The following is a 14,077-nucleotide window of genomic DNA, read 5'->3' as shown; positions in this document are numbered from 1 at the left end:
GATCTGTGACAAATGGGAGCTATATACACTAGAGTCTCGTGGGTGCACATACAGATAAGCATCTTAGACTGCAAGAGATTCCCATAGCTCTACAGTGTCAAGAAGACTGCTAGCATGGCAGCCTCTCATTGTAGAGGTCAGCGTGAACTTGCCCACACATCTTTCAATCTGGGAATAACGAGGCTGGAAATGAATGGGAGAGCAAGGGCTAATTTGATCTTACTGCGATGAACCAACAGACGCAAAGAGCGCTGTGGTAATTCAGCTGAGATGGCGAGCTCTGCCCCCTCTCTCGTGCACGCAGTACTCGATGATACTTGTGGTACAATGCCATTAAGGCAATGAGAGGATAATTTATGGTAAAATCCATGAAGCGGGACCACATAGATGTGGCAGGCAATCTAATTACGAGACAAAGTACAATGAGGAATAAGAAAGATGTTTGGCCACATACCTCAGTACCAATTTCTGTCTGGATATGTAAATCTAACGCATGCTGGTGGCCATAGGTATTTTCTATTTTTTTTCTAATTTTGTTTTCTGTTTACTGATAAATATATGTCTCAAAAGTGGGAAGCAGTATGACTTTGCCGTGTGCTTTAAGCAACAATATTGTCCTTTTGATGAAATTAAGGGCGATAGTCATTGTCATTGGCTGCCAAAAACCGTATACTGTATACTGAGAGGTAAATTCCATGCTGAAAGGTACTTGAAAGAAAGGTTGAAAATACAAATGTTTTTTTTCCTTGTGGAATCTCTTCAGGTGTGTGTAGCTGAAGAGGTGTAGCTCTTCACTCATATGACATACACCGTATTTTTGCTAGTTGGAACCATAAATAGATATAGGTCAAGTATGGAGCTGCATCAGCATGCATAGGCTGCAAAGGAATAAGTAAAGTCTTATTCCATGCTGAAAAGAGAAGACACAACATTTCAGCTGTTGTTGTAGGGATGCAAGGAGTCACATCTCAGTCCCGCGAAGGTTTTAGATGAGCTTAATTTGTGACGGAAGTATCAATTTCTGGACAATTCCGAAGAAGAAGAAGACAAGCACAAGGTATATTTCACAGTGCCCTGAATTCTAGCAGTGTTGCAGCGAGGTTTGTAGTCAGAGTCCAGCTATGGTGACCCTACGTATGTTATTACCATGAAGGGAGGTTTATGAATGACCATTCTACCGTACCTATGACCCAGTGGCTATTCCTGATAATATTATCTCCACCTTTCGGCTGTTCCTGAGATGTCACACACAATAGCAGGTGTCTGATTATAATGATCCCAGGCCAGAGTCAAATTTCTACATTGTACATGTAAGAATGTTAGATGTAATTAAACTTAGTCCCAGTGACACATTTAGCAGATGTCCGCCTGGAATTTCCTCCCCTTAAACAGTTTGTTATATCTCTGCAGCAGAACATAGCAGGAGCCTGGTTCAGGTTTTAAATTGAAGCCAACCCCCTTGGCTTTGAGTGTGGAGAGTCAAATTTCTTATATTTCATAATGTGTCCACTCAGCAGACAAACATATGAAAAAAAAACCCTAAAAAACAGCAGCCGAAAATGTTTTTTTGGTCTTCAGAGGTCAGATTTTTCAACTATATGCATGTAAAAAGGCCTGGGAATGATTTGAAAACCTTATTCTAGGTGACTACTAGCTTGGATAAAAATCTGGGACAAATTGATCAATTAGAAAAAATTCTACATCATGTTTTGTGAAGACTGGACCTGGAATGAAATTTCACGCCTATAATAAAAAATCATATTGAAAATAATAAGAATAAAAACCATTGCAATTGCTATAAAAACCTTTAGACACTGCTAGAGAGCCTTTATCTGCTGTTATGCAATGAAAAAAAACCTCAGAGTTGCCTTCTGGTGTGAAAAAAAGGAGCACTGATAAGAAACTGATAAAAAACTGATTGATTACCCCTTCTGAGTCAATGATTGACAGCTAGAAGGCAGGCGGAAAACAGCCTGAGGCTTCGAGAGGAAGTCTCACCCCATAAGGACTCTGAATGGCTGAAAATACAATGAATGACAGCACTTTTTACCAATCAGATCGCCTTATTTCTTGCGGTCCTGCTTCAAACATGTACCACTATTTACAACACAGGCAGTAACGGTCAATAGCCTCCAGGTCTCTAGATAAGCTAGTCTGGGCTACTTTGGATATATATATCATGCTTCAAAATAAGGTAAAAACATTGGATATATCTTTTTTTTTTGCTGGTTTTTGCTTTTGTGGTCTTGTTTTGCTGGCTTATTGATTGCCTCATCGATGCATATTGGAAGTTTGGAAGTGCATCATCAGATAAAAAGTGACTTTGTGATCGATTGTCTTTAAAGCTCCAGTTGTCCTTTTTCGAATGATAACATGGTTTTGTGGTTTTGTTGGTAAAAATTGTTGGTATGATATTGACATGCTGTGCTGTGCGTGTTTTTTTATTGGGGTTCTTGCTAGTTCGTTAATTTATTGGTTTATTGCACAGTAGTGTCAAAGCTGTGGAAACAAACTTTATGGTTTTGTTGTGATGATATTGGAGAATACTTGCATGTGAGAAACTTGTGGAGTGGTTTGAAAAAAAAGTTGTTTATCTTGCGTTTATCTTAATAACCATTAAGTGGAGGCTGGGGAGACAGGCGTGGTCGTCGGCGACCACGATCCGGAATAAGTGTTTGAAATAATTCTCACAAATAAAGTACTGTATGGTGCTATATATGAAATCAAAAGCTTTTAGGAAGTTATTATGTATTAATATCACACTGAGAATTAATTCAGTTAAGTCATTAATACCTTGTTGCAGTTATTGCAGTATATAAAAATACATGAGCATATCTGGTGGTACTATAAGTACATGGCTTATGGTGACATGTAACAGCGTGGCGTTTTCCAAAAAACACCACTAGTGAAAGACCATATGCCTCTTTAGTGTTATGTGGGATTTATGATGTTGCTCAGAATAATGCAGTGAGTACTTTTCAGAGGGAAAATGAATGAAAAAATTTAAAGTGACATGCATATCTCTGGATGTTGTTTATAATGAATCTATCCGCAACAAAAAATTTAAAAATCAGCCATTCCGCATCTTGCACAGCTGGCTTTGAATAGAATACAACTGAATCAAAAATGTGTAAATTGTGTATTACATTACCATTTTATCTAAATTGAATGGAGTGGATTTAGTGAAAATAAGTAAACATTTTAAAAGGGTTGGAGTTCCCCTTTGATACTTTTAAAAACTCATGGGTGTCCTTTGTTGTGCTTAATTGTTACAAGAATGATAGGGAATGGTATTTGGCTGCACCACAGAAAGCAGTAAAGGAGTATTTTACTTCAAGTGGGAAAAAAAAATTATTCCCAGATCAGTCCTTGTCAAAGAGCTGTGCAGTACCAGTTTAGTGTTAGCCTGACTACACAGGCACAAGCACCAAGGTTAACATGACACCGTATTTAATTGTAATATCATATGTGTACAAAACACTGTTTTTAGTATACTGTTTTTTCTTTAACAAAATCTTGGAAGGTGTCAAGTGGGAAATGAAACGGTATTTCCTGTGTCTGACTGGATTCAGGGACTGTTTGACAGCTGAGATCCTCACACAAAATGAATTTATCAAAGGCCATTACAGACAGCAGGCGTACGTATAGTATGTAGGAGAATAAATTCTGTCTGATTTCTTTGTGCGTTGAAGCATGGAGTTAAATTACTAGCTCCAAGCGTCATTGTTATGTCCAGAATTAAACCTGGCTACCTTGAAGGAAATTTAAGTATATATTTTCATAGAATAAAACATTCTATTCTCCGGAGTTAAGACTGGACTGTGGAACTCCAGACACAGAAATCAGAAATCTGCTTGTTCAATTGCATCCAGTTTAATATTTAGGGAGGGACAAAATAACATTATCCAAAAACAGCTTTGACCTTTAACAAACAGTAATTGATCCGGTTTATTTATTTCAAGACACTGTACGAGTTCACTTGTGCTGTCTTTGTTGTAAAAAAATGTTAGCTGAAAATTTCTGTTACTTCACTGAAGTTGCCATCATGGTCAGGCAGTTCAGATCTTGTCCACTGTTTGCATTAGGATATTACACCTGTATTTAATCCTCTCACAGCTCTGTGGTAGTCTTGTTCTAATGTTAAATTAGGGGAGTTAGAGTTAAGATAAGGATTAGGCTGGAAGGTAATAAGATTAGGTTTATTTGGAGGTAAGGGATGATCTGCAATTAATGAGATTTATTTAAACTGACCTATCCTTATCCTTCAGAGACACCTGATCAATGACATTTTGTTTGTGTATAAACTATTCATACCACTAAAGATTTGCAGCACTGTTTCTTGAAGCACACACATCCTACCTTTTGACATGCCCTGCTGTTATGTGGGGTCTTTTGTCAGGCTGCAGCTCTGAGGCATTGTGGGGGATCAACAGGGAAATCCCTGGCCAAAACATTCCAATGTTTCCTCATGAATTATTTACCGAAACCTGCAGAGGGCGTGTGCCGTGACTCATGAAGGACTCAGTCTTTTGCTGCTGGATGGCCTCAGACATGCCTTGATTTGCAGAGCTTTCCGGTCACACCGGCGACTTTGCTTCAAATTAACTGCGGGCACATTTGAACTTGAGCTGGGTAGGATGAATTTTTTAGTCTAAATCGACCTGCACCTCACACAAAGCCGCAAACTCTATCTGCTTCTTCTCTGAAAGGTGAAATGGTTACTTTTGTGAGATCTGAGAACATAATCTCAGCAACAGGAGGAGATCTGGTGGACTGTGTTAAGGAAACAGTGCGAGTCAATTGTTCAATCAGTGGTCTTTTTGTCAAGTAGAGATGAGGCCTTTTCTAGGATAGATAACCTTAGGCGAAGGGTCAAGAAGATTCACATTTGTATTTGAATGGTTGTAACTAATTAATTACCAATTACACCTGTTCTTACTAGTGAGCAGTTGCCAGTACAATCTGCCATTTCTGAAGAGTGGCATTACAGTTTGACATTACAGGGTGATGGCCTCTATACAAAATACCAGTTATATACTGTGGTAAATGATATCACTATTGTTCCAAAAATTCCCTTTTTATCAACGACTTTATGCTTGCTTGTAGTAACTCAAATCTTTCAGCCTTGTCTTTTTCACCTGCAGTTGCAATCCTTGATCTGAGAACACACAGCTACACTTTTTATTTATAACAATCTTTAGTATTCCATCCATTCTTGTCTGTGTAGTGTTTGTCTTTCCACCTGTTCATAAAGCCTGCACACTCACTTTTCTTTTTTTCTGAATGCAAAGGAAGAGTTTTGAAGTACTGCAGTACTGCAGCTTTTATTATAATTGCTTGTGATCTGCTGTATTGCGTTACATTGTATGCGAGAGTATTATTGTTGAAGGAAATCCATTAGTGGAATAACCTTGTTGGGGTGGTGAAGTGATGCCACAGAGTTGCTGTGTTCCACTAAGTACTGTCCTTACTGCAGTACAGCAACAGTGGGCTGCAGTTGCAGTTAATATTTCCTTTTTTGACCATCTTGTTGAGTAATAAAATAAATGCAGTTAGAGCGATACTTTACTCAGCAATGCATTGATTTACTTTCCTCTTCTCAATGTCTGATTTGCTTTGCAAGATTGTGTAGCTCTTTACTGACTATGCTCTTCTTAGGCCTTGATGGTTTCTTGCTGAAAGAGGAAATGCAGCTCTTGAAATCCCTTTTCTACCAAAAGATGTGTCCAAGACCCAAGAACAGAGCCTCTCTTTTTTTCGCAGTTACCTGCCCCATGAATGAAGTTCTGACAGACTCCACAGGGGTGATCCTGAGCCAGACTCCAGGCAGCGGGTTCCCACACTTCGAGACGTGCTCCTGGGTTGTGAAGGTGGAACCTGGGCACAACATCTCGCTCACCATCGAGCGCTTCCAGAGCAGCCGGCAGTACGACGAGCTGGAAATCTTTGATGGTGCGTCACCTGCCAACAACTTCCTGTCACATGGTGTGCCGTCTGTCACATGACAGGAAGATTGTTTCTCAGAGAAATTCATTGAAATGCATTAGCAAAACCACTGCGACACAAATGTGCTGTGCGCTATAACTGTTTGTTGCTGTTAATAAAAGTAAAGAAAAATGTAGACGTTATGATAATCTTCAACATTTTTAGAAAATCTCATCTGGAGTTTCTTTAAAATCAACAGTATGGAAAGATCTGCCGTTTGGCAGATGTGAGCTAGGTGAGCTAGGGTAAGGGCCATCCGTCTGTGTAAGCGATTCGATAAAGACCCAGTTCTCTACAGGGGGAATGTAAGAGGAATGTGTGGCTGTACAGTCATAGCTAAGGGCCGGTAACAGCATCACTTGCCTATTGAACATAAATGCCATGCCTCAGGAGGCTCAGCTGTATAAATATTTAAAACACAGAAATCAATAAATAAACAAGATGGCATGACAGCCAAAATGAAAACCTACAAGGTTTACAAGGTTGTAGTCAAAGGAATTCCCTGGGTTATTTCACATGAATGGACTAAAGACAAATGCACAAATGTTTCCGCTTAAGAATTGAAATGAAAAGCCTCAGTGATAGAGCCCAGTGAGAAGCCCCCTTGGGAGGCAACATGCTATACCTTCCTGCACCTCTCTGTTGCATGTTTGCAATGTAAGGAATATTGTGGCAGTTGTAAATTAACTTGGCCTGTTGAGGTCAGATCTTAGAGGTCATTTGCTCTGGCTGAGTCAGAACTGTTCCATTCCCAGAGTCCAAAGGGAGCACACAGGCACGCTATAAAGTTGCAGTTATTTGATGAGGGGTTTCAGCAATTCTTCATATTAAGATTCCGACACACCCTTGTCTGTATAATTGTGTGCATTTTTAGAGGTTGAAAATTAATTGGTTTTGCATCTCTAAAGAAAGATGTGCCTAAAGAAAGATGTAAATACTGTTTAGATCACAGTACCTGTGGAATACTGATCTTGAACGAAAACCAAAATGTATGAGAACATTCCTTGTTTTCCTGTAATTTAGTTTTTCACTTTGTCGGTAGCAGGGCACATTTGACTGAATCCATGTTTCCTGTAGGACCCTCCAGACAGAGCCCCACCCTGATCGTTCTCAGTGGAAATTACTCCTCCCCCCTGAGCATCACGAGCTCTTCCAATAAGGTGTATCTTCACTGGACCTCAGACCACGCCTCCAGCCACAAGGGATTCCGGATTCGCTATTCAGGTGGGCTGCCCACTATGATGTCACAAAGAACAAACGACCACTCGTACTGTTGAGACTATCAATGAGAAGATGTTTTACCAGCTCAGCTCAACCACTGATCACCTCTTTGTTGACATACTCTATGTACCTCCCCCCGCAAATCTACGCAGAGCTGTTATTATCATGTCTCATACTCAGTTTGTACTGTTGTGCACTACAGCACTGTTGTATCAGGAAATCTGAAAAGCACAAGACAATCTGGCTCTCGGTACATACAGGTACACCAATCCTGTCATTCATCTGGAGGGTGATTCCATTCATCTTTTTTTCTTTCTCTCCTAAACTGTCTGTATAAAGAGAAAAAAACAATTCTCAGTATAACAAGGGGAATGCATTTCAAATTGTGGGGCATTTTCTAGCATTGCCAACATCAATTTTCACCTTCTTAAATTAACAAAGGTGTTTTTTTAATGATTTTCTGGAAAGTTGCTAATACCAGGAGGTGTGAGCTTATGTGTGACTAAGAAAGCTTGTTGTTCATTTAATTTCACACACTCCTGTAAAGCTGATATCTGTCTTCAATCGAACCAAGTCAGGCCTCACAGAATTATATTCCAAGCTCCCTCTCCATTTAACTGGGTGTTAATTGCCTTGTGAAGAAGCTGAATCATGCTGTAGCTGAAGATTGGGCTGTACAGCTCTTGACTACTTTTTCTCACAGGGTGCTTTAGGGCTGTGGATATACAGTATATTTTGCAGAAATTGCAAGAGCAGTAGAGTGCTCTTATAGATCTTTTACAAGGTATTAACATTTATAATTGAAACCCAGTTCTTTAGTGTTGAATCCAGGTCATAAGGGAATGAGTGGTTCTTATTTTTTGCTGTGATTCTTGGAATTGTCTGCTCTGGCTCCCTTTATGCTCATGAACGCACATATTGCATTGCTGCAGTCTAATCTGCCAAAATAAAACTCGCATCTGAAGAGTCATTTTGTATCTGAGTGCTGATGAGATACGTGGGATTCTTTAATACAAAATGTGCCGGGATGCTGTGCATCGCTAATGTTGGGGAAAAGTTAATAATATGATCTCGCATGAGCTTTAACCAAATGGCACACAATCAAACACAAATCCGTTTGCTCTCTTGCGACCCACTCATGCTAAATATTCTACCCAAGCTGGGGGTGTGGGCTCAGGCAGGGAGACGGGGTCTGTGTGCGCTGGTACAGTACCTCAATGGGACCTTGTCGCCATGCGTGTCTTTCATAGCGGCGTACTGCAGCCCCCCGAACCCTCCCGCCAACGGGTCAGTCCACAGTCAGACGGGCACCAAGCTGGGCAGCACCCTCCGCTTCGGCTGTGATCAGGGCTTCCGCCTAATCGGACAGAGCAGCGCCACCTGCACGCGCGCCTCACAGGGCCTCTACCAGTGGAGCGCCCCAGCACCCCTGTGCCAAGGTAGGGGCTCTGCAGTGCTTTCACCCAATAGCTGTGCCCCCCCCCACTGGAGGACCGTGCAACGTGCGGGATGCTGAGAATCGAATGCAGTAAACGCGCCCAGCATTTAACTTTGGTTTATATCTTGGTTCGTTTCTGGTGGTATGGATTTGGTTCATGGTACTGTCTCAGGTGAGATATGAGATCCGCCCTTTTTCCTCCTGCACAAATAAGGGTGTGTAGCAAGGCCGACCCCTTTGAGGTCGGGTGAATAATTAACATAATTATTATTTAAATTAGACATGGTTTTTCTTCATTTGTTTTTACAGTCGATGATACAAGATACAGTTAAAGATACAGTTACCTATACATCACCTCAGAGCCTGATTAGTGTAGCACGATGCAGCTAATTAAATAATAGGACGAGCTATGTGACACATATGGGTGGACCAGAAACCAGAAGACACAAGGCCCTCCAGGAACTGAGTGTGAGGCCCTTGTTAAATGTGAGTTGCTTTGGGTAAACGTGTTGGTCAAAGGGATAACCAGCTTGTCGCTGGCTGTTCGCAGTGGTGTCGTGCGGCGTGCCCCAGCCTCCTGTCAATGGCACTGTCACTGGGCGGGACTATACCGTGGGCTCCAGGGCCGTGTTCCAGTGCAACCAGGGCTTCAGACTTTCCATGAACCACCCTGTTTCCATCGTGTGCCAGGAATCGGGCAAGTGGAGCCCCACCGACACCCCACCTCACTGCTCCGGTGAGTCTCGGGGATTGTATCCGCGTTCTTAATTATGTGAAAAGTCTTTCACTGACGCGCACATCATCTGACGTGGTGCAAGGTAAATAATTTATATTAGATATATATCTAGTAAAAGGAGTGACAGAGCCCTGAACAAAGATATTGCACGGTTTTTCATCTATTAAATGTGCCACTCTTTCCCTCTTTATCTCAGCAGGCTGTGTTATGTTACTCGTAGGACCCCCATTTTTAATTAAACTCTCGCTTAGAAGGCGGTTTTTATTAGCACATAAAGCAAGTCATCAGGCTCGATGGGTAGTTTTGGTTTTATCCAATCAGATATAATTGAGTGACCTGCATGCTGCTCATCTCCCGTGGCCTGTTGTCTTTCAGCCGTGACTTGTCCAGACATTGGCCATTCTGCAGTGGCACATGGGAGATGGAGGCTGATCTACGGGACCCATAATCAATATGATGCCCAAATGATGCTCGTCTGCGACCCTGGCTACTATTACAGGGGGCCCCGTGTCATCAGATGTCAGGCCAACGGCACCTGGAGCTATCCCGACCCCAGGCCAGCCTGCAACAGTGAGTTGACTTGTTTTATTAATATGCTCTTTTCACAGCCGTGCTCCTGAGACGGAGCTCAACACGTCCGCCATCTTGTTTCTGCCCCCTGATTTGAAAAGCCGTGGTATCCTAAGGTGTAAAAACCTGATATATAGTATGTTTAAGTAACTACCACAAGAGTTTGTAGAACTTAAACACCTGAAAGAAAATGTCCCATTGCCTCACATAATTTCAATCAGCGCTATAATGCTTGTATCGCTGCACCACAGCGTTTTCCAATCTGTCGGTGTCTTGCACAGTTATCTCCTGCGGGGAGGTGTCTACCCCTGTGAACGGGAACAAGATTGGCACTCTGACTGTGTATGGTGCCACCGCCATCTTCTCCTGCAACACTGGCTTCACCCTGGTGGGCTCCCGCGTTCGGGAATGCATGGCCAATGGGCTCTGGAGTGGAACACCAGTCCAGTGTCTCGGTGAGCTCCTGACCCTGCACTGAGGACCAGGGATAAAGATCTACCGATGAGCAAGAGTAGTGATGATTAACTGTGATTTTCAAGTATCAAGGCATTGCATGGTTTTCGTAGTGAATTCAAAATCTGTTCTTGTTTTGGAGTAGATCGTAGCGATCTGATTGTAAGTTATGGGAATGTGTTTAGTATCACTCTCCTGATTGTAGATCGAACGGCTCTTCCAGCTTTGGAAAATCATGGACAAAGTTTTGCCATCTCTATCTATTCCAAATAATATGTTCTAGTTTACTTGCCAGTTTTGTTATTCTGCGTTAAGGCCCTTATGGTCCATTAGGGTGATATGCAGGCCATGATGTACAGTAATATTATTAATAAGCCACTGTATGTCGTATTTAAACTGAATTGCACATCTAAACTATTTTAACTATGTAGGGAGCATGAATCTAACTCTCTAACCCTGCTCAGCTTCACTCTTTCCCTGTTTCTCCCTCTCCCTGCAGCTGGGCACTGTGGCACCCCCGAGCCCATTGTAAACGGGCAGATTACAGGGGAGAATTATAACTACCGAGGCAGCGTGGTGTACCAGTGCAACCCTGGGTTCCGTCTCATCGGTGTGTCAGTGCGAATCTGCGAGCAGGACCACCACTGGTCTGGGAAAACTCCTTTCTGTGTCCGTGAGTAACCCCGAAAACCCAGGAGACACTTCCTCTATGTAACGAATGCTTTTAGTCCAAATAATTTCATTGTTTGATTCACTCTTATTTGCCTTTCCGCAGCCATCACCTGTGGTCATCCCGGAAACCCCATGAACGGCGTGACTCAGGGGGCGCAGTTCAACCTCTATGACACAGTGAGGTTCACGTGCAGTACTGGCTACAAGCTCCAGGGGGCAGTCATGTCACAGTGCCAGCCCAATGGGCAGTGGAGCAACTCCCTGCCAGCTTGTGAAAGTAAGTGTAGCGGGGTCGTGTGTGTATCTGGGTTTGGAGTGTGTGTCAGGTTTCTCCTTTACCTCGGGCGAACTTGGCTGCAGCCGAACGAGACAAAATGGAAAAGTGAAGGGAGACCTCATGGCTCCTTGAGATAAGGCTTAATGCGCCCGTTTAGAGAAATTGAAAAGGGAAAGCAGAGAAATTTAATGATTTAATTAATAACTCATAACCATGGGCCTGCCAGGCTAGAAGAGGGTAACATTTGCATGTGCTGTGCCTATCTACATCTCCGTCGATCCGTGTGGCTGCCCGATTCTGAAATGTGGAGTGACGGTATCTCACATAAATGGACTTTGTAATTACAGCCCCTAAACGATCCTTCCTGACTAAATCTCCTGTGGATTTCATTACTTTTTATCTTTGTAGGAAGGACTACTACGTGAAAGGTCTTTAAAAAATGGCGCAATGTCACAAGTTCTACATAACATTTCATTTTTGATTTTCGGGAATGTCATTTTTCTAACTGCGATATCCTTCCATATACATTATCAGCCAGACTAAAGAAACTGAGCCCTGCTGAGTTGGCTGTGAGGATGAAGAAGGTGCTTACCGTGCAAGGGATTACAAAGGTTTTTTTAAAAGACAACTGTGGAAAATAATAACATATTTCTAATGATTTGGAATTAAGGATGATGCATTCATAAAAATGTAAAAAAAACATCAGTGCCCATTGTTTTTTTTCTGTATAGCGTAATACATTTATAGAAACAGGTTAAGCTTCTGAAATACCATATCATGTATACAACAGCACAGTGTAACCCCAGGCGTGTTGCTGTGTAAATTACAGCAAAGGTATTAAGTGTATTTCAAATGCAGAAACATACAGTACAGTAAGTGGGAGTTCAGTGAGAGAGGAGAGGATTTTCTCTCAGATAATTGCATCTGCTCCTTTGTATTTTAACCAGTAGGAGAGGAACAGAGGCCATATAGCAGAGGAAAATAGAATAATGTCCAGTCCTGGGAATCACAAGAGCTGTGCCTGTGCATTAGAAGTCCACACAGCCATTGTATAATATGTATTTAACACCATCGGTATCTGAATAATACAGTGGCAAAAATAAATAAGTATCTCATTTCAGCTGCATCAATAATTCATCTCTTTCAAACATCATTCAATGTCCAGGGCAATTTCCTGAAAATCTTCCATAACAACACAAATACTGTAAGTGTGTGCCGCTTCAGAAAGAGAACAGCAAAATCACACCAGCAGCCTCTCCACTGGGCCTGCTTAGCGAAGAGAAGCCTGGCCACAGGCCAGGGGACTGTGACACGGCAGCTCTGCAGTCAGCGAGGGGAGGAAGGAGGATTGTCTCCTTCCTGACTATATCTTATTGATTTACATCTCCATCTTCTGTACATACTGTATCTCCTTCCACGAAGCTGTTCACTTACTGGTTAATTCCCATCAGCATTGTTTTCATTAAGTCATCTGCTGCATACGTACCCTAGCAAGGGCAACAGTAAACAGATTAAGGTCGAACATGTTTGGTGAAGTCATTTAAGACACAGTGTGCGCAAACACATTTCTGCAGCTCTCCAGAAACATACTGTATAGCGGCCAATGTGCTCGGCAAGAACAATTTGAAGAGAATGTGGCATTTCAATGGTTTTTAAACATTTGTAGCCTGGTTCCATGTCTTTTCCCCTTCTAGCATGCCTCTGGAAGGACTGTCTTCAGTATACTGTTGGCTGTGATGATGGTAGCATTGTGTGAGACTTGCAGTAACTACACGATCCACATTATCTAGTAGGACTGAAACCTCAGGATTATTCTGGCTAAAAACAGGGATTTTACTGGAGCATTCTGAGAGACGTACATGCTCAAGAATACAACCAGCAGTGCCCCACATGGAATATAAAATCCCAACCTTCCAGTTACAAGTTCATAAACATAGACTTTTAACATACAAAAAGACATATACAAGGAAATATATAAATACATGCATTCTTAAACAAGGACAATTTATCTGACACTTCCTGTGCATTTTCATCAGTGTAGTTTAAAAAAAAGCCTGATTCATTAAAACCATAGTTTTAAAATTAAACACACTCCTTTGGCGTATGCTTGCTACTGCCAGACGAATAACTACAAACAGGGCGCCTTTCTGTGAAAAATAGCCATCTGTCGGGTCTGTTCAGACCTCCATCATCCTGTCAATAAAATATAAATAACTAGAGTCCCCAACTGCTAAATTATACTGCAGAAGGGTTATTGATAACATCTGCCATGAATTTTAATATCTGCTTTGGTGCACTAGTTCAGTCGTTATTCGTCTCTTGATCAGGGGTTTTGAAGTTCTTCTGTCCCGAGCTGCTTGAGAAAATATGTGCAAGTCTGAAGTGTTGAAGTCCGAGCCTTGGCTGAGCTGGAATGAAAGATTAGCTATAATGAGCTGGTGAATTTCTATCGAAGTGTTCTGTCTCTCTTGCCTATTTACAGTAAAACATATGATCTCATTCAATTGTTTTAAAGGTGTTGTTATCTACAGCCTTCCATGTTAAATGCACGTCATGTTTATTTTTACTTTGTGCTAAAATGTTCATTCAATTCCCAGTGTAGGAAACATTTAGAATCCTAGCCAAAACCAATGTTTTCTCATAGAAAATGCAAAATAAGGCTACAGTATGTTATGTTCACCTATCCCGTTTCAGTCATTGAAAAATTAGTTTCCCATAAAAATGC

At 41.7% G+C, this 14,077-nt stretch overlaps 1 protein-coding gene across 1 annotated transcript in view; it reads left to right on the top strand.

Moving 5' to 3' along the window:
* csmd2 (CUB and Sushi multiple domains 2) overlaps window positions 1–14,077 on the top strand; it is a 269,206-nt gene that overhangs the window by 226,104 nt on the left and 29,025 nt on the right. Inside the window, exons 47-54 of the mRNA XM_088602480.1 lie at window positions 5,764–5,952; window positions 7,063–7,209; window positions 8,457–8,645; window positions 9,195–9,380; window positions 9,756–9,950; window positions 10,232–10,405; window positions 10,903–11,076; window positions 11,179–11,352. Of these exons, the coding sequence (XP_088458606.1) occupies window positions 5,764–5,952; window positions 7,063–7,209; window positions 8,457–8,645; window positions 9,195–9,380; window positions 9,756–9,950; window positions 10,232–10,405; window positions 10,903–11,076; window positions 11,179–11,352 (1,428 nt within the window). The remainder of the gene's footprint in view (window positions 1–5,763; window positions 5,953–7,062; window positions 7,210–8,456; window positions 8,646–9,194; window positions 9,381–9,755; window positions 9,951–10,231; window positions 10,406–10,902; window positions 11,077–11,178; window positions 11,353–14,077) is intronic.

Source organism: Lepisosteus platostomus, chromosome 13 (assembly GCF_059453375.1).
Source record: "Lepisosteus platostomus isolate fLepPlt1 chromosome 13, fLepPlt1.hap1, whole genome shotgun sequence".
Classification (NCBI taxonomy): domain Eukaryota; kingdom Metazoa; phylum Chordata; class Actinopteri; order Semionotiformes; family Lepisosteidae; genus Lepisosteus; species Lepisosteus platostomus.
Note: the sequence above shows the minus strand (reverse complement) of the source record. Positions and strands in the feature narration are given on the sequence as shown.